General features: G+C 40.4%; 3 protein-coding genes across 11 annotated transcripts in view; 1 reads left to right on the top strand and 2 right to left on the bottom strand.

Annotated features, from left to right (window-relative positions):
* Positions 1-8,867, bottom strand: part of ankhd1 (ankyrin repeat and KH domain containing 1) — a 32,936-nt gene extending 24,069 nt beyond the window's left edge. For all 6 annotated transcript variants that reach the window (XM_086310227.1, XM_086310235.1, XM_086310243.1 and 3 more), the window contains exons 1-2: positions 8,414-8,867; positions 5,345-5,498 (exon numbers count right to left, since the gene is read on the bottom strand). In XM_086310227.1, coding sequence (XP_086166353.1) covers positions 5,345-5,498; positions 8,414-8,692 — 433 coding nt within the window. In that variant the 5' untranslated portion in view covers positions 8,693-8,867. The remainder of the gene's footprint in view (positions 1-5,344; positions 5,499-8,413) is intronic.
* Positions 8,868-11,123: 2,256 nt separating this feature from the next.
* Positions 11,124-17,303, top strand: hnrnph1 (heterogeneous nuclear ribonucleoprotein H1). Of its 4 annotated transcripts, none has more exons than XM_086310207.1 (11): positions 11,124-11,236; positions 12,096-12,192; positions 12,277-12,432; positions 12,526-12,669; positions 13,789-13,927; positions 14,686-14,864; positions 15,045-15,157; positions 15,272-15,407; positions 15,495-15,578; positions 15,689-15,781; positions 16,506-17,303. In XM_086310207.1, the coding sequence occupies exons 2-11, from the start codon at positions 12,111-12,113 to the stop codon at positions 16,598-16,600; spliced, it is 1,221 nt and encodes a 406-aa protein (XP_086166333.1). In that variant the 5' UTR covers positions 11,124-11,236; positions 12,096-12,110; the 3' UTR covers positions 16,601-17,303. The 4 variants fall into 4 exon arrangements, with proteins under 4 accessions (XP_086166333.1, XP_086166316.1, XP_086166339.1 ...); XM_086310190.1 differs by having other exon boundaries at positions 14,686-14,891; XM_086310213.1 differs by having other exon boundaries at positions 14,686-14,891; positions 16,502-16,568.
* rufy1 (RUN and FYVE domain containing 1) lies at positions 12,738-22,892 on the bottom strand. Its single transcript, XM_086310180.1, has 17 exons — positions 22,549-22,892; positions 22,145-22,324; positions 21,939-22,056; positions 21,737-21,838; positions 21,535-21,658; positions 21,384-21,445; positions 21,089-21,224; positions 20,873-20,974; positions 20,662-20,778; positions 20,390-20,557; positions 20,155-20,252; positions 19,949-20,068; positions 19,611-19,740; positions 18,707-18,801; positions 18,566-18,614; positions 18,405-18,482; positions 12,738-18,299 (listed from the first exon to the last, which is right to left on the bottom strand). Exons 1-17 carry the CDS (start codon positions 22,880-22,882, stop codon positions 18,156-18,158), a joined length of 2,157 nt encoding a protein of 718 aa, XP_086166306.1. The 5' UTR covers positions 22,883-22,892; the 3' UTR covers positions 12,738-18,155.
* Positions 22,893-23,508: the final 616 nt, after the last annotated feature.

Genomic DNA, 23,508 nt, shown 5'->3' with positions numbered 1-23,508 from the left:
GTAAATAAATGTGGACGATTTATTAAGTTCAGCTATATGCTCTGTTTACTATGTCACGGGTCAGAAGCAGTGTATGGGGCGCTAGCAAAAGAGCTAACATAGCATAGAAGAAGCCAAGAACAAAGCTTTAGGATTTTGGAGGCATTTCACAACAGCTACCTCTACAGATTTCCTCTGTTTATTAATAACAGACTTTGAATTAACCACAAACTGGAGTCAAGACCTACATCCAACAGTAACAATACATTCCTGCCACTCACCTGTTCTCACTTTTAGTGTCTTAATGTTCAGTTTAACATTTGCTAATAAGGTTTTATTGCCACCCAATTATCATTGGGTGGCATGATAATTTTTTATTTTTATTAAAAGGCACAATGGTTATTTAAGAGTCTGGCAGTTTCACAGTAACCTGGTATCATTGTTATTAAATATTTCTGCGCAAGTAGATATTAATAGTTTTTATATATAATAAGATATATAATAAACAAAATAACATTAAAAACTTTAATGCCATAACAGCCGACAGAACAGGAATATCAAACCTTTTATTCCTGGCTTTAGAGTCAGTTATATGTACGGACACTTTTGTTGCCTCCGTTTCTAAACAAAGCCGACACATGCCTCCTTAGCATTCACTTCCACTGCAACACCAAAGTGTAGCTTTGAAACAATTACCATGTGAACTTATACTTCCAGATTTTGTTGCACAAACTATTCGATTGTTTGAAAAAAAAAACCCCAAAAAAAACAACACCTGTTAGGTTCATGTAATGTGTTATCTTTACCTCACCTAGTACCCTGTTGCTGTGACATCAAAAACATAGCAAAATATTTTTCTTTACTGAAAAAGTCTGAGTGTTGTGGGGTTTTTTGTTTGTTTGTTTTTTAAACTTCACTTGCAGTCCCTCTTCATCTGCCGTTACTTTTCTAAAAAGAGCAAACCTTTAAACTGCTAGCAAACTGATGCTACCTAGCATGTTACTTGTGCAGTTCTTCAAATTATGTTACCAAATTGTTGTACTGGCTGCCCTGTTAAAGATTCTGCCACCCAGTAGTTATTATTTGAACAACTTCTTACATCATGTGACTCAAACAGTGAGAAACAAGGGTGAATTTTAAATTTTATGCAGGCAAGAAGAAAAGCTGGGGAAAGTTGAGTTGGGCTTCAAAAACACTTTTCTTTTTTTTACATCTAGCATTAAGATCAACTTGCAAAAGGTCAGTGAGCTGATTTGATAGAAAACAAACAATAGCATGCCACTGACACTTAACTTTGCAGGAATAAAAATTCTGTGTAATTAAAAATTCAAAATAAAATTAAAAAAAATATAAAGTATTTGAAATGACTCAACATTCACTGGAAACTAAAGAAATATCTTACTTTGACAATTTATCAGTTAGGTTTGTCAATGTACAACTGCTATGAATTTAGGGGATTTTATGACATGTAGTACAGAAATGTTTCTTTGAGTTGTGCCAAGACTGGGGAAAAAAAACAACAACAACAACTACTGAACATTACAAACATGAAACAACATTGTTGTAGAAATCATTACTTGGGTTTAGGAAAACTTCAGAAAACGTGTCACTATGAACTCAGTTCAGTTCATTGCAAATTCGAATTAAAGCACTATTGTGCTTCTATTCATTTAAGATGGACTATATGAATGAAGTGAATATCAAGGAATCTGCCCCACAGTCTGCAAAATCAAAGTGTGGAAATAGAGGACATATCATTTGGGCTGAAGACAAGAGGGTCTCTAAGGTTGCAGTAGTGCCCATCTGTAAACATCCTGCTTCCCTAACTACGACTCTGTTTTCTCAGGTTACAATTGTTTGGTTGTTGTTGTTGTTTATTTTTTCACTACATCTACATTAAGAAGTAAAGAGAAAGGGAGATATTACGCAAGTACATACAAGTATGGCTACTGGTAACAGTAGCCTTCATTTATAATCCATGTGCAACTTGTCTTACACCATGCATTTCTTGTAATTAAGTCTGAGCATTTACAGTCTCTATAAAACATAACACAAAACAAGGAACATTTAATTAAAACTACAGAAACAACTGTTAATGTAGTTATTAAAATAATCCGAATTTGCCAGCAAGATATTTAACCTGATCAAACATTTATTTCATGTTTGCATATGACATCCCTGCAGGACTCAACCATGTATGCTTAGCATAAATTATTACTATGTCACAACTAGTAAAGCTAGTTCAATTTACTTAGGAGGGGTGTAAAATTCTCCTGATCAACAGCTCGGTTCAACTCATTTTTAGGCTATGGTTTGGTTTACAGTTTGCTAAACGTTAGAAAAGTGGGTAATATTTTAACTGCTGAACGATAACAGAAGTCATATGTCCAGTTCACTCTTTAACTGTTTACATTTACTACAACGTTTTAACAGCTCCAAAAGGCAAACTTGCATACCATTATACTGTGGACACTTTTGAAGCCATTTCTCATATGCAATCACTAATTTACCAAACCACAAAAAAATCCTTTTTTTTTTCTTTTTTTTTTTTTTTTTAAAGTATGTATGTATGTATGTATGTATGTATGTATGTATGTATGTATGTATGTATAAATAAAGTTATATTTGGCCAAAATTAATTAGGGGTAAGATTACGGTTGTCAAAATGATACTCAGATATTAAATCAATACTAAAACTATTATCAAATTACAACATTTATTTGTAACTATATCAATACAGACAGTGGTGTTTTGTCTCCAGCTGACACACGACGCCACTGTGGCCAGATAGACACACAGCTCCTCCCCTCACTAATAGCTGAAGAAGTTAACTTTCACAACGCTTTAGGAGGACTTTAAAGGGGTCAATAAAGCTCCTGTTTCACCAACATGTAAGCAGTAAACAGTGATCTTCAATCTTAACCTGGCCAAGGCACATATTAGCCACATAACTATTAGCAATTACCCAATAACCACATTGGCCATCTGCTGTCATTAATTCAGCAGCTAGAAAACCGTGGGTTACGGATGGAATATTGAGCCTTGACAGAGCTAATTAAGGACACGTGCAGAATTTGGGTTGCTGAATGTGCAGAGCATTTTTGCAGAGTGTGGAGAACTAATCTGAGCAAATAAAGAGCAGCTAAATTAGATGGGTTTCAATTCTGGAGCGCAGAGCTGAGGATGTAAGGAGATCCAGACTAACGCAGAGCAGTGTGAACAGTGAATGAGAGAGAGGCTGGAGGCAGATGTTTGACATAATGGAAAAAAATACAGCAACATAACTTGACCCCCCACCCCCCTCCTAAAATAGAATTAAAATGTTTTTAAAAAAATAAATTAAAAAAAAAAAAACCAGTATGGTGACCGCCATATTTTTTGATGGTAAGGTAGACTGTCACTGTTTGTCTACTTAATAGAACACTTTTCTTCGCCTCAATTTAAGCAAGCAGAACTGATAACATTTGCTGCCTAGCTCCAACATTGACATTATTGTTTTATAATTAACCATAGCCAGTCTTAATGACAACAGATGGCTAAGGTGACTATCAGAAAATACCTAACAGTTTAACAGTTAATGTTAAAATGTGAGCTGACCAGGTTAACATTTATGGCAACTGTTTCATACATCAATATTAATGAAATGGGAGCTTTATTGACCTCTCAAAATTCCTCCAAAAGAATTGGGAACATCCACTATTTCAGCTACTTGTGATAAGAGGTCCTGTGTGCAGGTGTCAACAAGAGGTGGCAAAGATGGCACTGTAGGCATCGATGCTTTTGCAACTAAGTATCAATTCTGACAGCTTTGTTTAGTCTCCATCCAGATGGCTACAGCGGTGAAACAAAGTTTGGCTTCTTTTTTTTTTTAAATGTTATATCAATCCCTTTGTTAGGAACGTAATAAAACCTTGACAACGGCAGCAGTAGTTTTAGGTACAACACCAGGGCTATTTTTTTAGGTTTTGCTCTACATGGTATAATTTATATACCTGAAATCTTTGGTACCAGATTTGTTGAAAAAGTTATACCAGACTGTTTGGGCACATTACAAAAAAAAAAAAAAAAAAAAAAACCACACAAGCTAAGGAAGATAAGGTCATATCTATTAAATAATTTAATTTGTTATCACAATCCACAGCAATGGACTGGAAAATAAGAATATTAATTCCCATATATCAGACTTAGTTTCAAAGTGCATATATCTTTATCAAACACTGTGCAAACTGCTGCTCTTTTCTCCCCATTTAGGGCATTTCAGACTATATCCAAACAAATGTATTTTCAATTCAAAACTTAGCAGCTGTCAGTGAACACCGTTGTGTTTGCGGTATCCTATCTTGTTTACACTTGGAAGAGCTTTCCAAAAATTCCACTTCTAGTGAGCCGAGTTTCCGTGTGAGTGACATAGCAAAATGCATTGAAAATGCTACATATACCTTCCTATGTGTGGACAACATGTAAAACAAATAGGAAAAACTCCAAATAAGCCCAAATAATAAATCCATACCAACATATTTAGATATATTTTGCAATAAACAACAGCCTAAGTCAATATTCCACCAATCTCACCAGACACTTGGCATCTTTGTGGATGGTCTTGACAGGTTTGGTATTTGGCTAGTTTGCTCATGCAGGGAATGAAAGGAGGCTGTACAGATCTTTATGCCACAATTATTTCACATAAACGCTACTCCTCTCAGCTAATCTATATAAAAACAATACAAATAAGCTAACAAATCAATGAAAACATAAATAAACAACTTATTTTTCATTATTGTACATGGTTGTAGAGATCTCAAGTAAACCAGTAACGCGAGTTACTAGCTGTACTGTTTAGACCGGCCAGAGAGAAAGGGGAATAGAATGAGATTAGCCATTAGCTGTTCAACACAAGCTCTGTGCATGCTGTGGAGGCTCAAGCGTGTTCCAGTGTTAATCTGCATGGTAATGTTCACGTGCCCAAACGAAGCCAGGACACCCAGCCCTAATGGATTAATCTACACAGACCTTCTTACTCTGAGATTACAAGTTCTAATTGAACTAATTTATCCAAATCACTTTCAAACTATCTGCTGATATGACACTTACAGAACCGACAGTTTCTCCTTATTACAATTTCAGGCCTTAAAAAAAAACAAACAAACAAACATTTAAAAAACATAAGGCCTCCACTTTTAAATGCCTGGGAATGGATTATGGAAAAAGACTGAGGTAGAAAGGTGTGGTTTGCTGGTTCTGTATGTTGAAGCACAAATTAAAACAGGTTGTATAAAAATGGGTGTGGTTAATGACATACTGATTGATTACATATTAATATTTGTCAAGAATTATGGCGAGCTGAGTTCAGACAATGCAGTCATACCTGCAGCTTCCAGTAAAGCTTCAAGTCTGGCCTGTGTCTCTGGATCAACTGTTCTCAAATCTACTCCATCTGTAGCGCTGGACAAAAGTAACTCTGACGCTGTCTTCATAATGGGGTTATCCAGGTCCTCCTGGTCCAGAATGAATGACTCCACCTGGGAGAGACAGGTAAGGGTCAGCAACAAAATCTTTTCCCCACTGAGAGCTAGTTTATGATACCATTTGGATTGCAGGCCATTAATTAAAGAGTATCAAATCTATATCAGGTTAGTATTTATAAAAATACAAAAAGGCAAAAGGAAAATAAGAAATTACACTACTGAAAACATTATTTACATTACTCTGTATAAAAAGCGGCCGTACGCATACAAATGCACCACCTATAAAAAGACCAGGCATGTGGCTCTTGTTTATTTATGGTTTCTCTCAACAGAGGGAAAGCAAAAAGGAGCACAAGGATAAGAGTCAAAGCACAGGAAGTGCTACGGCCGGGAATTACAGCCCCTAAACACACACACGGATTCAGCTGAGAGTCAGCTGCCCAAGCAGAGCTCTACAACCTCATACCTGAGCTTTGGCTCTCAGATATCATAGTCTGTACTACAGAGTTTCTTTCACAAAATAAAAAAAGTTTTTGTTTTAAAAAAGAAGGGGATCAATGAAATATTTTTGTAAATGTGACTACAGCACAAGGCTAAATTGGATCTACAGTCACATATATTACTGAAAAACAGAAATTAAAGGTCAAAATGAAAAAAAGATTGTTTTTCATCTGCTCACATTTGAAAATGTATACTCCTCTATCCATAACCATTAATGAGTATGACAAATCACAGATATAAACAAATAACCTATACAAATAACTAAGAAAAAAATAATAAAGCGTCTTTTTTTAAGTCAGACTTTGACAGCTGGATGTTTAATTCTGTTTGCATCTTCAAAGTAACATCTTAACTGTATCCAGATAGCTGTGGAAATGATTTTGTTAAAAAGCAGGTGAAGTAAACAAAACTGTCTGAACACCAACATGGGATATATAAATAATCTGTGCAGGGCTTCATGCAAGGGGATTCATTGCATTTGATCAAGTATTTATGGTACAGTAGGTCTGGTATACAGATTACCTACTGACCAATATAAATACCACAAACATTACCTCAGACAGAGAGACTACCAGGAAAGGTATGATTCTAAATATGATCTTGAATAAATTACTGGTCATTTTCAAACAACCCCCAGCAAAACCTGAGAAAGAACCAATATCTCTATGTCCACACACACAAGCTGCAGCAGACTTTCGGGGTCTGGTCCAGAGAGAAACTGTTGTGAGGGAGTCAGCATTCAGCAATGTGGAGGAATTCAGCTATATGAAAGGAGTGCAGTGCACAACAGTCCATGGGGGATGTAGTTCTACAGAGGCCTTTATCATCAACAATGGGTATCACTCTTCAGTATTAATGAACTACAGTTCCCAGTGTTGGTATCCACAGAGCTGGAAAGGCCTAGAATGGCATCTACTTAATCCTGGGGCTCAGATTTTTGCTACTACCCAGTGCAGCGTGTTCTCCACAGGAGTGAAACACCACAACAAATGCTCCCTTTCAGCCTTATAAAGTAGACTGGGTGAGCAAGAAAACATGATTGCAATGACATGCCTTTGCAATTTGAGGCAAGTGACAAATTAAATATTTTTTTCTGCCGCTGCTACACAGCTGAGCTAATGTTCAGGCAAAAACAGCAGGATATATTGACAGCTGGATGAGCTAACACCCTCACTTGTCTATCAAAGGTGTAGCAGTGTGTCTTAGACAGAGAATCCACTGGTCACATACTAGCCATCCATAAACAAGACAGCTCCACAGGTCCAGTGCTCCTTGGTGCAGGTTCATTGAACACCAAGAACTTTTCAATGGAAGCGTTTTTTTTAAATAGTACAAACTACCGTACACTAACCCTCAAGTTGCCATGAAAAAAGTCACATGGACATCTGACAAGTTTGTGCAAATCAAGCAGTCTAACAACTTCCATTTCAGTGTCTGCTGCTGTCATACGATATGGTAAACTCAATTATATGGGAACAGTAAAGCTGCAAAGTCTCATAACGTTCAAACGGACGCTGTAAAAAAATAATAAAATAGCGAGGCATTTGATGAGTGACTATAGCTCTGAAGATTTTGACAAAAATCCCCTAAGATGTGGCTCTGCCACACGTGCATTTGAAATGCATATATGACAGGGTGACTGAGGGTTTTACACACAATTTAAACTATGTCATCCCAGATGACAAAACATGTCTAAAGTGCGTTTAGCTGACGGGATGCAGTCACACCTGTCCGCCGTGTGTGACATTGAAAGTTGGACACCTCTCAACGTGAACTCAAATCGCCCTCAAAATGTGACAACGCAAATAAAGCTGACAGTCACCGTGGCCATCTGAACGACCTAGGTGAACGGCTGGAAGACCAGTTAGCTAATTAGTCGACACCGACTGTGGAAATACGAGCAGCAAAATAATTATATTTTTAAAAATCCGAATCTAAACCTATCGAAAAGTTAGCCTAAGGGACAATCGGTGTTGATTTACATGGTGTGGTGGGAAAAGTGACGTAATTGCACCACAACTATGAAATGGTAGATATTTAGCTGGCCGTGTACGTCCGTGGGTTTGTGGGCATCATCCATTTGCCGTGGCTGGAAAGCTGCTGGATAGCTTGCAAACTTGTGATGGGTGTTGCGAGACGACAGCTCCAAACGAGGCCGTCGTCGCTTACACCCGAACTAGGCCGTGGCCACAGCCTGCGCTGCATAAATAAAACATTTCAGCCGGTTGGCGTGAACAACTGCTCCTGTCTCACCAAACATGATCGACAGTAAACTGTCCATAAGCGTCTCAACTGACGAGGGGTGTTATTCTGTTGACGGGTTGGTTAATTTTACGTAATTTTAGCGGCCTGGGAGGGGGTGGCTGCCAACTGCGAGCTAATGTGCTAGCTAGGAGCCAGCTCGCGCTAGGAGAGGAATGTTGCCTAGCTCTATGGTTAGGCTTAGCTAACTAGCTTAGCGTAGCTACCTCTGAAACCTCGTCTTCGTCGCTGCCGGATCCTGGACCCGAAGAGAGGACGGCTGCGGCCGCTAGTTTGAAATCCAGTCTTTCGGCAGCAGGCCCGCCTGGCTCGCCGTACAAACGTACTTTCTTTCCACCTACACCAATCCCAATGCCCCCTAGTCCGACTCCTCCTGGTGTCGCTCCTACCCCCATCCCTGCCACTGGGGAGCGAGGAGTCACCGAGTCAATCTCGTCCTCGAAGCCGTCCGTCAGCATTGCCGTCCCGGCTACTGCATCCTGCATACTTGTGTTCACGATACGTGCGTTAACGTGCTAGTTGTTGACTTAAATGTCTGTCCAGGCGCGTTCTTGTGGAATATTCGCGTGATTTTACTTCAGGGAATCCAGAAACTCTCCCGAAGCGAGGGTTGAGGAGGATCTCTTTCCCCCAGCCATTAACTTTCTAACAACCTAACCCGATACGCACAGTTTCTGAGAAACGCCGCCCTTGTGGAAAATCCTCTCGACCGTATTGGTTCATCAGGAGAGACATGTCTCTTCTATTGGTTAAAGCTGATGCTTGTCAAAATGAGCCCGCGACGTCATGTTAGGTTTACCAATATCACGAGGCAGTAGAACGAACGTCAAGACATGACATGGTAGACCAACTTAACTAGTTGCTAGTTTTACTAGTTGATGTAAACTCATGTTGGGATACCGTTTGCACATAAGGACTACTTCGAAAGTGTACTGACACTCTTTGTAAATTATAATGAATCATTTAGTGTGATTTTTTAAATGTGAAATAACGGGTATCAAGTCATTATTGAGTGCTTCCAATTAAATATAATGCAGTTAAATAATTTATTGGTAATCATACATAATAATTTAAAGAAACAAAAAAATATTTTTTTAGCAAAAATACGCACACAAAAACAACAAAAATTAACAAACAATCCTGTATGATGAACAAACTTTTCATTCACAGATGAGTTAACAATGTAATTGATGCTCTGAAACTATAACCTCCAAAATGAGTGGTTCTCATTGTGGGGTTTTATGGGGTGGGACATTTTGCTGGTCCACTTATTTAATTTGGGTAAATTGTCTGCACAAATACATGTAAAGTAGTTCTGAGTGGTCATCTAACGGGAATGATGTCTTCCAGAGAAGAGATCTGAGAATTTGTTCTGTTTTCAGTGTGTCCCGATAAGTCCTGAAAGTGAAACACCACGCATGAAAACAGTACCTTCCCTCCCATGAGAGGAATGCAGCCAACATTAATACACCTGTATACCACTATACCCTAACAAGTCCAAATGTCTACTGTGAAAGAAAGTCCATTTGTCACAAGATATCCTTGAGGCTTATTGAACTGTGCGTGCTTTGGCGACTTTTGTACAAGATTAAATACACAATGGTGACTTCAGTGATGAATAAATACTTCACTTGGACTGCCCTCTAGTCCAAAAGATCACTGTAATGTACTCGTAAAGTCAAAAGCCTACCTGGAGCCTTGTTTGTGTTTGATGTAATCTTACAGAACTACCAGTGAATTCAGGGTTGTCACCACCATGAACCAAGACATCTGAACTACACAAAGGTCCTAGATTGTGTTTACACCTTACCTTATAGATCACATTTGATTCAGTAAGGACTGAGTGTGGTTAAAAACAGTGTATTTCATTCCCTTTGGTTAAACCCCATGTGACTGTGTTTGATTATTGTGTGACTATTCATACATTTTTTGAAAGCATTTATTTCCAGAATTGTGTGCTTTATATGTTTTAACTAGCAGTGTACACCAATACTAGATGAGTGTAACCTTGAATAAGCAGCATTACTGAAATAATGATAATAAATTAACAAACACTCTTCATTTACTCCACATATTTTTTAATGGTGTCACTGATTTGCAACCAACTCCCTGCTGCAGGTCTGGGTCACTTGTGGTCTATATCTGGATTACTTGGGGCTGCTGACCCCGTGGCTAATTTCCCAGACTTGGATTAAGCCTAGTCCTATCTTAAAAGAAAACTCTGACAATGCTTATAATTGGGGAAAAAAAGTTTTTACTTCAGGGATAAGCTCAATCCAAGTCTGGGAAACAGTCCCTATTGTATATAAACATGGTCTTTCAGGCATAGTAGTCACCAAAACCGGTAACTGAGGCTTGTATTATCATTTAGTTCCAATAATCAAAATAAGCCTCATCGAACTAGGTTACTATTACAAACTACCCTAGCACGAAATTAATATCTGTTGAGGCTTGTAGCTAAATGGGTTGTTTTTAGTGATGTAGTGTGGTACTTTGAGCTGGCATTGATAAACATGAACTCTTTGGCCTTGCCATAAAAAGTAGCTCATTCATATACACTAACTCAAAAAAGAAAAGAAAAAAGCTGAAAAGGATTACTGACGAATGTAAACAGGGTTACTTGGATTTGTAGGCCAGGAGAAGTCGCCAAGACCTCAAGCAGAAACGTCATCGGTTTTGGGCGTGGACACAGGCCAGTTGGAGGCGTTTGGTTATTTCGTCAGGATTGCCAGGTGTGTTTAAAAATCCACCCTTTCTGTCACGTTATTTATTACACACCCTTTCACAAACTATACATTCTTCGGTTTTGATACAATTAAAAACACAAATAAATAATAAAATTTGTTATAAACGTATTTTATTTGCGTCATTTTTTGGCCTTTTGAAGCAGATGCCATGATGAGGCGCGCCGTTTTGGTTCCTGAAGGGGGGATGGTTGGAGAATTCTGGCAACCCAGTGGAGAGTTTCAGCCGCACCACGCAGGTCTGATTACACACACTCCGGCGTGTTGCATCTGCGTTTGTATCAGGTATATTGATAAATGTATCTCTCGTTTTACTTGGTTATATCATGGTTTGAACAACTTTTCTCATAATGTACATAGGTACAGGTTTGAATGTGTGAATCAGCTTTAATACAGGTAGCTTAGTTAACGGTACTAGCTTAAGAGCTAACTGCCGATGCTAATAACATGGCGCAGGCCAAGAGGGCCGCTTTTGTTCTATTGTGTGGGTGCGGTAGTTAATATGCTAAGGGCCGTGCACTGCGTTTAAAGTAAGTGAGATATTTCGTAACAAATCAACAACATGGCTCTTTCGAACTCTTAAGTAGTTGACGAAAGCCAACAATCGCGGAAATATTGTCGAATGAAAGTGGCTGGCTACTGATTTTGTGCTGCTAGCGGGCACCGACTCGGAGCTCCCGCTTTTTGTTACGTGGATGCCGGTAGTTCGCTAGCGAGTACTGATAGATAAGGAAATTGTGACGACTGCTCTGGACTTACGTTTGGACAACAACAACCTTTGTTCCGCGGAAGAGTATGAGCAGTAAAGCAATTTTTCTTAAATATCTGTCGAAACTGTCTCAAGATGGCGCTGCTACATAGGCCCCTTTTTCTTGAAATAACTCAGAGTAAATCAAGGAAAGCTTTTATGGCGTATTGTAGTCAATGTATATGTATAAACCAGCCAGTCGGATTTTTTTAATGCAGTTGTATTCAGAATTAGTCGTGTCCCCATTAGAGAGACAGTGTCAGTTCTTGTGAAGAGGGGATCAACGAAAATAAAAGAGTAAACGAAGCACCAGGGTATTGACTTCTGTATTATTGTATCTTTGTTAGTTTGTATTGGTTAATCACATTAAAAGAAGCGTTTATTCATAATCTTCAGGGATCGTGACCAGTCATGGCTGATGAGGGATATGTAGTGCGAATCCGGGGACTTCCTTGGTCCTGTTCAGTGGATGAAGTTCAGAGGTTTTTCTCAGGTATTTATGCATTATTGTTTTTCAAAAGAATACTTAAGCACGTAACACAGTTAGAAATGATCTGATAATGCATTTTGATTGCAGAGTGCAAAATCCTAAACAATGGAAGTGGCATCCATTTCACCTACACAAGAGAGGGGCGTCCCAGCGGAGAGGCATTCGTTGAATTTGAGACAGAAGAAGACCTGAAGATTGCAGTGAAAAAGGACAGAGAAACGATGGGTCACAGATATGTAGAAGGTGCGTATAACAGCATACAGCTGAGTTAATGTCTGATAAATGCTATATAAGTTACCAGTTTGAGCGAAGTAATTTCTCTCTTCTCTGATATAGTGTTTAAATCAAACAATGTGGAAATGGACTGGGTCATGAAGCACACTGGCCCAAACTGTCCAGAGACAGCTGGGGACGGGCTTGTGCGGCTTCGGGGCCTTCCCTTCGGGTGCAGCAAGGAGGAAATTGTGCAGTTTTTCTCAGGTAACAACAAACCTTGTTCGCTGGTTAAATATAAACCCCCTTAATGCTGGTAATTTAAACTTCTCCCCTCCGATCTTCCTTTTCTTGTTTCTGGTTACCGACACCAAAACTTGTTGCATCTAATTTACGAAGAAGTCAGTATGCCATTGTAAATGACAATCTAATGTGGTTACACTTAAAAACAATGAATGAAGGAAATGATGCTGGAAAAGGAAGCCAGTTGAAGTTTAAATAGAGAATTTATTTGAAGACCTGATGTTTTGTACAAGGGCAGGGATCTGTTATGCAAACACCCTTTCCTATCTTTGCCCCTCATTTTCATCTTCAGCCTTCTTCACATTTTCCCCCCATTATGTGGAAACATTTTAAAATAGTCTCAGCCTAATGGTAATACACTAGTTATTGAGTGGGTCCCGCTCATCACTGATATAGCCTCTGTCTTCAATTTTTTTTTTTTAACTTTTTTTTTCTTCCCCACCATGTATTAATAATTTTATCTTTAAAAGTTTTTTTTTTTTTAAACCCAGTATATCCTCCTGAGCACCAGCCTATTCACTCATGCCCTCTGGTCTATATCTTTGACTTATTTGAGCTATCATATTAAGTCCTGATGTACTTAATAGAGGACATTGTGGGCTTTCCATTGATATCCCATGTGTTTGGGTGGCCTCTTTCAGCTCCAAAGAGGAAGGAAATCACCAAAAAAGTTCAATGGGAAGATTCCTGTTTCCTCAGTTCTCAGGAGGATATGCCAATTCTTAGATTTAACGAAAGAGCAACCACGAATTTTCCTCATGTCACCCACCTAGACCCTCCTCATCAGCACATTAATACTAGCCCGATATCCCCCACACAGTGCCCTTCTTCATAGTCTTCCTCTATCCTGCCATTTCTATCTTATCCCCTAGAATACAGTAAATGTAACTAAATTAAATGGAAAGTCACTGGTTTAGAAAAAGAAAAAGAAAAAAGACACAAAAAAGGAATGAATTGGTATGTGTGATGATGTATAGAGTTTTCCATAAGTCTAATATCTCTCTCTTTAGAGAAAGTTCTCTCTGTGATTGGGCATGTGATTTAATATGTCCCCTGCTGGGGTTATCTGTCCTTGGGTTGAAGGGTTGGAAATCGTGCCAAATGGGATAACATTGCCGGTGGACATCCAGGGGAGGAGTACGGGGGAGGCCTTCGTGCAGTTTGCTTCACAGGATATAGCTGAAAAGGCTCTAAAGAAACACAAGGAAAGAATAGGGCACAGGTGGGGATGGTTGGTTGGTTGGCTGGATAAGTTGCTTTTCTTATGGTGTGCACCTTCAACATCTGAACCAAATGCAAAACTGACACATTTATCTTGGCTACTTGAAGCATATTTGTCATATTTACCACACACACACATACACACAAGTTGCTATCTTAGATCCACGTTTTAAAAAATATATATATATTCACAATGTTCAGGGGGAAGATTAGTGCTTGGTCACCATTCAAAAATATGAGGCGAATCCTGAAATGGAGTGCATGCCCGATTTGGAGAACAAATGGTGTCTCAGCACTAAAAATGAGTCCAGGTTGATAAATGGTAAGGAGTCTCCCTGCTAGTAAAAATCAGAGGGCCACTGTACACAAGGATCTGGAGCCCACTGTCACAGGTAATGCTTAGTGGGTTGCAGAAGGGCTGGAGCTCTCTTTGTGCCTCTAAAACCAGGACAAAAGCTGTCATGGCAACGACACATACCACTATTGAAACACTGAAACAGATCTGAGTCGCTTCAGGTAACCATAAGAAAAGTGTAAAACTCACTGAGGCCCTTATCAATTTGGACAACTTCCTTATTGATCAGTAAATAAGTTATTTTTAATCTTCTTTATTAACGACTAGCAATAAGTACTTAAATCTATTACTACCTATGGACTACACCATGACAGCATCTGCATAGCCCAGTTTCACCAGTATTAAGCAAATGCAGTTTCTCACCCATTCTCCATGCCCTCACTGTGGTATCTGTATGCTCTCAGGTACATTGAGATCTTCAAGAGTAGCCGTGCTGAGGTGCGGACCCATTACGAACCCCAGAGGAAGCCTATGGGCATGCAGAGACCCGGCCCCTATGACCGGCCCTCTGGTGGACGCGGCTACAACATGATGGGCCGAGGGGGGTCCTATGACAGAATGCGCAGAGGAGGCTACGGAGGAGGTGGGTCCAAGTGGGACTGGAGAGCAGGTGAAATCAGATTTACTGGTCTTTACCCATGAAGTTTCTTTTAAATAAACACCCCCTCATGTCTCTTCATGCTTAACAATTCATATAACAATGAATAAGATTAGGATAAAATCCTCATAAGACCTTGTGTTAATTCCATTTATGTATGTTCAGGTGTATCGGATGGACGATATGGCGATGGCGGCTCTTCCTTTCAGAGCACAACAGGCCACTGTGTACATATGAGGGGCCTGCCATACAGAGCCACAGAAACAGACATCTACAATGTAAGTTGTTGAGAGATCACTGACAGTCCTTTGTTATCTTTTGTGTCGCCGCAGGGGCTTAAAAGCAGACAACACTTGTGATTTGTGCATTTATTTATTTTTCGTCTTTTTTAGTTCTTTTCACCTTTGAATCCGGTGCGGGTCCATATTGAGATTGGCCCAGATGGCAGAGTTACCGGGGAGGCAGATGTAGAGTTTGCAACACACGAAGATGCTGTAGCAGCCATGTCCAAAGATAAAGCTAACATGCGTGAGTTTGCTTTAAAAAAATAACTTGAGCACCCCACCCTTTTAAAGCTGCGTGTTAATTCTTATGATTTTTGTTCCTGTTCTGCAGAGCACCGCTACGTGGAGCTGTTTTTGAACTCAACAGCAGGTGGCAGTAATGGAGCATACAGCAGCCAGATGATGGGGGGCATGGGTGAGTCAAAGTTTTAGTGATATTGAAAATAGGGCCCTGTGTTATTTCCCTTAAAATGCTTGTGTATCTGTTGGTTTACTCATACAGCCCAATGGGATTTGTTTCCACAGGGAGCCAGTCATCCTATAGTGGAGGCCAGCTGAGCTCAGGGTACTCTGGTGGATACAGCAGCCAAGGAAACATGGGTGGCTACAGTGACTATAGTGAGTGTCAGCTCTGTTGTATTTCCTAAAATATATTTCTTTACAGAACCTTTAAAGGTTTGAGCAAAGACTTATAGTCTAACCCTTTTCTCTGATAAGTGAAATTGAAGTTGTCCTAGGTGAAGGTGCCATAAAACCTTATTTGTGTACTGTGACTGTTTTGTTTATTTTTAAACTCGTGACAGCTGTAAGTGTTTGCTGTCTGGCACCAAATGAGATGCTACTAAGTTGTTTTTTGTTTTGTTTTGTGTTTTTTTTTAAGTCATAAATATTCAGTAACACCTTAAACTGGCCTTGTAAAACACCTTTCTTTTATTAGCTGGCTAATTCTGAAGCACACTTTGAAATAAATAATAGTTATATTGTTACTTAACATATGGTAGTAACAGTAAAGAAAAATCTGCAGCTAAAGTGTCCTAAAGTTGGGTTGTTACAGTGTTGCAAAGGGTGGAAACAGTGGTTAATTACCAGAGGAGTGCTGTTATTCCCCATCATTTAAAAAAAAAAAAAAAAAAAAAAAAAAAAAATTGAAGCAGCTGCTTCCAAAACTGCTGTGTAATGTATTTAATGACACTGGGTTCTAAGGAAGAAGGTGCTGTGTAGTTCTGTCATCTTGGATCCAGGCTAATTCAGCCCTTTAAACTTGGAAAGCTTTTGTCGTTCTATGCGTGACTCCTTGATGAACTCCTCGGTCCTATAGTGTGTATTTTCTCTCTCTTGTTAGGTAACCAGGGCGGAATGGGAAGCAGTTACTATGGCGGCGGTGGAGGAGGAAGCAGAGGCTCAATGAATGGACTGGGTGGGGGATGGGGAATGTAGTTTTTTCTTTTCGCATTTAGTTTGTTTTTTGTTTTTTTGTTTTTTAATTCAGCATTTTGCTGAAAGGACTGGAAATGCAAGTCTCTCGTAATAATTCAGATAGGGTCTGGTGGGGTTGTTTTGGGGGAAAACAAAGGGTAGGGTTTGTATTATTATTGTTTTGTTTTTTTTAAGTGGGTGATCTTCAGAGAGCAGTGAGATCATATGTTCGTCACAATAAATGTGTCAAAGTGATGTTTGTCTTCCCCATTCCTCAGATTTACAAATAACATAAACTGTGCTTTAAGTTTATCTTTCCCTGGAAGCGTGCCGTTTTGTGTTACCGTTCTTTAAGCACGGTTAACTCATCCTGTGCTGGTGGATTTAACAAAACGTTTTAGTGTCCGAGTGCATGAACAGAAACTGAAAATGTCCGGTATCTTCTAATGTTTGGACCTTGTTTCACCTTTTACATAGTGTTCAGCTTCATTTTAAATTCCTGTACAAAATGTTAATCTAGGTTTGGGACTTAACATGGTCAAAGCATGTTTTGTTTTCTTATGGTGTGACTGTTAGTGCTCTTTTTCTGTTCCTGGATGAGGGCTATACAGAGAGCAAGTTCATTTCAAATCTGCTACCATGAAGGTTTCTACTGCTTCAGATGCTGTTTGTATTTCTTGTGCACAAAGTGAATAAACTAGTCTGGAATATCTAATTGACACAAGTGGTGGAAAAACAGGAGGCTTTATTCATTTATCAAATATCTAAAGTTAAAAGAAGTCAAATTAAGAAAATGGTGTTGTAGCAGTTGACGTGATCCATAAAATCCTGATAGAATACATTCTAAAATAGTGTTGCTGTTGCCAACATTCTACAGTCATTTACACAATTCTGCCTGCATCCAGCAGTGGGGTTAGAGCTGATAATAAAAAGGGGGAGGGGGAAAGTGCATAACAAGGCTAAATATCAAAGTCACTTCCAGAATTAAAAATGCACCCCTCTAATTCAGGATTTTCACAAAGGTTTAAATATAATCTTTTAAGACAAAAGTAAAATATTCAGGTTATTTCTGTTAAATTTATTTTGAAAATCATCCTAAATAAAGAAAGCAGTGTGCCTTTACATTCTGTGAGTACACAAACCTGCAAACAGCAGAGATTCTCAGCTCAAGCTGAAATCCCAACAGTACATCCACAGTTTGAATTAGAAAAACTGCACATATCAAAAGGCCAGTTTATCAAGAGATTACCACATTTGTTAAACTCTGTTAATCCAACCCAGGGAAACACTGGTGGCAGATACTCAAGCCTTTCCATGTCTATGCAAAGTCTCGTTAGCATAAAGTCTGCATAAACTACTTTTTATTAAAATCCATCCTGTCAACGTTAAAGGCGACCATTGTCAGTACAAATAAAATGCCTGAATTTCAGGTAACTGCATCAATGGAACACCAAATCACATTCCCGCCTTTTTTTTTTTCTTTTTCCTTTTCATAACACAAGTATTTAAATTCATTAAATGAGTATATTCAGTGTTGGAGCGTGTGGAGAAAACATTAAAGCCTGTGGGTATGTCGTCAGGAACCTGTGGAGGAGCTTCTCTGCAGCAGCAGGGAGTGGCACACGTCGCACACTCGCACAGGCCGTGGATACGAAGGCAAGGCCAGCTCGTTACTGGAGCAGCTGTTGCAGTAGATGTCTCCGCAGTTTCTGCAGTGGTGCTGCGCATGCAAAACATACAGCGTGACGTGGCAACATTTATGTGACTGCGGACGTTAACGGAAGCGGCTCTCAAGTGAAATGTAATGGGGGTGGGCGGAACGTACCTTTCTGCGTGAGATGGAGAACTCCTTCTGGCATTGTTTGCACTGAGTGGCTTCATCATCTTTCAGCCAAGCGTGGCCCTGAGAAGAGCAATGGTTTCTCATTCCAAGTCTTACAGCGTCAACAATAAAAGTAAACCACCCTCGACTCTTTAACATTTTACCTTCAGGGCCTTGTTGACCTCCTTGAAATCTTCCATCTTCAGTTTAGACCTTTGAGAAAGATGAAAGTGGCATAAATTCTCCTACGTGAAATGGCATTCCTTAGTAAGAAAAAAAAAAAGAAAAACATCGCAGTTACTGACTGGCTGAGATGCAGTCCCATTTCTTGTAGAGCCTGTTCCTGCTGCTCGCACTTCTGCTGCAGTTGCTGCTTCTCCTGCTTCAACTCCTGCAGCTCCTGCAAAGTCGATCCATAAGAAGCAAAAGAAAAAAAGGTCATAACATCCCATTTATGTTCAAGAATTTGTAATATGCTCTTACACCGCTTACAAGAGGATGAAACAGGAGGGAGGCTTTGTTAAAGCTGTCATACAAATAATATTTTTGTAAAATAAACTATTTCTTTAAGGTAATGTCATCTGGCATAAATATATAATTCGCTGGTGATGAAGCTGAAAGGTACAGTTTCTAAATTCCTGTGTTTAAAATATGAAACGTTACCAGCAGACTTGAAGAAATAACCAACAACAAACCGCATAACTTTTAATCTAAAACATCTATGTACTGTGTTGATGACATTCAGTGAAGTTGGATTGGGGCTGCACAGTACTTTCTTGTAATACCACCTTGTACCACAAGATGGTACATCAAGCCAATTGAATTAATAACCAGGTAAGTCAGGATGAGCACGTTCTCTTTTACAAAAGGAAAAGCTTCTTAAGAACCTTGGACACAAAGGAGTATCTAAAGTTAAAAGAATAGCACCACACATTCAAAAACATCTCAACAATGTAGCTTCATTGCTAGAGTCTAGAAGCAGTCTCTACAAAGCCAATCACACATTTTAAATGTTGGCATTGGATTACAGTATTTTATGCCTGTGTGTAGGAGTAATCTTAGCTGCAGCTGTAGGTTGCCTTTCACTTTGAAAATAAAACTTCATTTGTCAAGAGCGCACACATTTTTTTCCATCGCTATAATTCGCCTATTTAGATCTGAGCAAGTGTAACGTGACACAGGTTGTGTGTGTGTTTGAGAGATGCTGACCGAGTGCAGGCCCTGGAGCTGCTGCAGCTGTGTGCGCAGTTCGGTGCTGTTGTCCTGCTCCCTCTGGAGAGCTTTTTGCAAGTTCTGTCTCTGTTCCCTCTCACTGCGCAGCTCGTTCTCCAACCCCAGCCTGTGCTCCGAAAACACAAAAATGTGACTCAAGTCATCAAACTGCAAACTACTGCATGGACTCGATCTACACAATGTTTGAAAAGTTTGAGAACAAACATTTTAGGTGAATCACATTTGCAACTTTGCCCTTTTATGAACCTTTTCTCTACATACTGCTTAATACCACACTCAACCCCCCCGCCCCACCCACAATTGTATTTCTTCACCTTAGCGTATCGAGATCTGTTAGCTGTTTCTGCAGAGCATCGACTTTTCCCTGCAGCTCCACCTTCATGTCTTCGTCCGACTGGTCGTTCTGCTTGCGCTCCTGCTCCGATCTCTGTAGTCTATGAGTCACAAAATATGAAGAGGAGCGTCAATTTAAAGGAATGTAAATGCGAAACTGAATCTCAACCTAGGCAAGCACGCATACCTCTGCTCAAGTTCCTTCATGGTGTTCTCCATTTCATTCATCCTCTGCTCAAGCTGCACGGCCTCTGCCTGCTTTTTTTCTGCTTGGCGGTCCGAGTCCTGAGAAACCACACGATTTGGACAAATGCGCAATCTGTGTGTGTGTGTGTGTGTGTGTGTGTGTGTGTGTGTGTGTGTGTGTGTGTGTGTGTGTAAGTGCGAAAGACAAAGTTATAATCATGCTCATCTATTTATACCTGAGCTTTGTGGAACATCTGCACATTGAGAGTCTTGACTTGGTCAAGCTGGAGCCGTAGGGCTGCCAGCGTGTCCTGTTTCTCATGCGTATCCTTCTCCAGCAGTTTCATGGCCACCTCCATCTCCTGCTTCATCCCCACCTGCAGCTCCAGTTCACGCTCCAGCTCCTAATACACAAGGGAGTCAAATTCAGTTAGAGTTGAGTCAAAACCCAAAAACACCAGGTGTGGAGTGTTGGTTCAGTCTGTCCTGGAGGTCACTGATACTTGACCTGGCGAATGCGCTTTTCCTCCTTGTACTGCTTCCACACCACATTGTACATCTCATCCAGGCCTTGTCTAGTCTGTTTGTATGTCTCCAGCTCTGCCTGGCTGTCCTGAAGCACTGCCTGAAAAATAAAAACATGGCATTTTTCATTCCTTCTTAAAATCTGGAGGGGCTTCAGCTGCAGTTAGTCCTAGACACTTTTTCCCCCCCCACACCTCCTCTTTTCTCTGGCTGGACTGCAAGATCGTCTCGTTCTCCTTTTTCAGCTGTTCCTGTTCTTCCCGTAGAGAGTTGATTCTGTCTGTGGCAGCTGTCAGCTGAAGAAGAGGAGAAAACACACACACACACACACACACACACAAGCTGATGTTAAAGAGGATCAATCCAGTGCGAACACAGTCCCACAGCTGCACACACAAAGCACGCCTAACCTCCTCTACAAGCTTGCTATTAGTCTTCTCTAGAGAGTCCATCTTAGCCTGAAGGTCAGTGACGGTGCCGCTTAGGTGACGATTTAGCTCCTCAATGTAGTGCTTCTGATCCAATATGGCTGTCATCTTCGAATCACTAAGGAAGGGAGCGATACAATTACCATCTTATAGTTGTGAGACATATCTAACCAAAGTTTAGTAAGGATTTTTTAATATGGGGTCATGCTTTAAACAGTAATAACAATATAGAACAGTCCAGATTAAAAAAATAATGTAAAGCAGTGTAGATGCTTACTCTTTTGGAGTCTCATTGCTAGCAGAGTCTTTCAGATAAAGTGAGAAGTCGATGACTGCTACCTAAACGGGAAAGAAGAGCAGATCACTCTGTATCTCGATCCAACTCTTCCTCAGAGTGAAACTGATTCTTACAAAACAGCATCACTAACCTGTGAATCAAGGTCCTCCCCTTTAATGCAAAGGTTAGCATCAATTACGTTGAGGCCCACCAGCAGCCCCACCATTACCGACCCTTCGTCTTCCAACATCAGTGCTCCAAAGTCATAAAACTCACTAAGGGATTTAAAAGGTAAAGTGGATGCTAGGAAGAAACCCATGTTTATAATGCACTATAAAACAAGTGTAACTGACCTCAGGAGGTCCTTGTGGTCCAGCAGGGCCTTCATATAGTCGGCTACTTTCTTCTGCATAAGCGCCAAATGCAGCCAAGCCCTTCCTCTCCCCAAACCAGTCCTAAGAAAAACAAAAACAAGAATGACAGTATAAGTACAATTAAACTCAGTTGCGATGCAGTTTTATTATAGAAATAATATAATGGCATTTAATGGCATACTTAATGCCAGGCATGTCTCTGGCACTGGTGGCGATGTTGACAGACTCCGTGCATAACTTTTCTACCAGCTCCAGTGGTCCCCATATAGACTTGTTGTAACCAATGAAGGATTTCTTGGCTGAATCAGACAACATGCAGAATTAACTTCAGCATGCAGGCAGCTAAATATAGCACAACAGCAAAAGTCAGATTTATTTACGTCTAACCTTTAAGACCGTGTTTGAGGCAGTGCTCCAGGACAACAAAAAACTGCTGCAGAGGAGGGTACTCCGAGTCAAGCGTCCTGCCCAGACTCATAGAAGACTGAATCAACACTCTGATGCTGAGCTTCAGCATGCTGAGCAGGTTGGATCTTTCTATTGCCATTGAGTCTTTGGGGGGAACAACTGTACAGAAAGCATGAAAAAAAGGAGAAGCTCTGAGGTTAATTCTGTCAGATGACATAGCCGGAAAAGGAGCACTTCACTAACCAAAAAAACCAAGAGTCTGATCTTGGAGTCATGTGATGTGACAGCTGACACTTATACAGTGTTTCAAGTGCCTGTGACAGCCGCAATGGTTCGATCTTAAAGTGCATTAACTAGCAGGCATCAGAAAAATCAAAGTCTACCTGGAAGCTTTTTCGCTGAGTTACTGAGGTCACTTTCGGCCTCATTCTCGGTCGGGGAGCTCGCCGCGTATCCCTGTAAGGGCTTTCTCTGGATGGCAGCGTAGCTGATCCCGCTGCTAATCGTCTCTGTGGCCTTACGAGCCAGAGACAGGAGAGGAGCCGACCAGCTGTTCTCCTCTGCGACCTGGGGAGCCTGCCTCTCGGTCCAGTCCTGCTCGCTGCCCCCATCCGGTTCGCCATTAGTCGCTGGTCGTAAAACTTTGGGCTCATCTTGTTCTTGTTTTTCGTCGCGCTCTGTAACAGCTGTGTTTACTTCCCCTGCTTCGTCAGCCATGTTTGCCCTCCCCCCGTCCCCCTTTCTCGCGTATAATTCACGTGATCGCCTTAAACCAATAAGCGACGCTTGTGAGGCCTGACGTTCTTTTACTTTTGATTCATTGGCGGTTAGCAAAACACACTGGAGTTAAATCACTGCCACCTGTTGGACTTGGCTGGAGAGTGGCGGACTGACAAATATCTAATAACTAAAGATCGCGTTTTTATTTATTCACAGTCAATGAAATTTTAGTTTTGCCTTTCAGGTTAGTGTGTTGGGTTCGTGTGGGTCACAGGACAGGAGCCAGAACTAAAGATAAAGATTTTCATTGGGAGTGACCAGTAGGGACAAACAATTACTTTCGAGGGACACCTTGAGTTGAGAGGGTTGAAGACAGAGTTAGAGAGGCAGGCTGAGATGGTTTGGAGAAGGGATAGTGGACATATGGGACAAAGGATGCTAAATGCAGCTGCCAGGCAGGAAAGAATAAAAGAGAAACGAGGAAGACCTTAGAGGAGGTTTGTGGATGTAGTGAAGGAGGAGATGCAGAGGGCTGACAGAGGAGGATGGTAAGGATGGAGTGAGATGGGTGCAGATCATTTGCTGTGGAAGCGGAAGGAAGCAGATGACAGAAGAAGATAGAG

The sequence above is a fragment of the Aulonocara sp. 'chitande type north' Nkhata Bay genome, linkage group LG2, assembly GCF_057382095.1.
Source record: "Aulonocara sp. 'chitande type north' Nkhata Bay isolate Kocher_YH1m ecotype deep benthic linkage group LG2, A_spYH_male_GT1.1, whole genome shotgun sequence".
Classification (NCBI taxonomy): domain Eukaryota; kingdom Metazoa; phylum Chordata; class Actinopteri; order Cichliformes; family Cichlidae; genus Aulonocara; species Aulonocara sp. 'chitande type north' Nkhata Bay.
This window is presented reverse-complemented; position numbering and strand designations above follow the sequence as displayed.

Excerpts from the sequence above, each read along its gene's own strand:
- hnrnph1 (XM_086310190.1), top strand. The coding sequence starts at position 12,111 with ATGGCTGATGAGGGATATGTAGTGCGAATCCGGGGACTTCCTTGGTCC. Across the intron at positions 15,158-15,271 it reads CAGAAACAGACATCTACAAT|TTCTTTTCACCTTTGAATCC; the intron begins GTAAGTTGTTGA and ends CGTCTTTTTTAG. Across the intron at positions 15,782-16,505 it reads GGGTGGCTACAGTGACTATA|GTAACCAGGGCGGAATGGGA; the intron begins GTGAGTGTCAGC and ends CTCTCTTGTTAG.
- rufy1 (XM_086310180.1), bottom strand. The coding sequence starts at position 22,882 with ATGGCTGACGAAGCAGGGGAAGTAAACACAGCTGTTACAGAGCGCGAC. Across the intron at positions 21,839-21,938 it reads AGAGACATGCCTGGCATTAA|GACTGGTTTGGGGAGAGGAA; the intron begins GTATGCCATTAA and ends TGTTTTTCTTAG. Across the intron at positions 20,975-21,088 it reads ATAGCAAGCTTGTAGAGGAG|CTGACAGCTGCCACAGACAG; the intron begins GTTAGGCGTGCT and ends CCTCTTCTTCAG.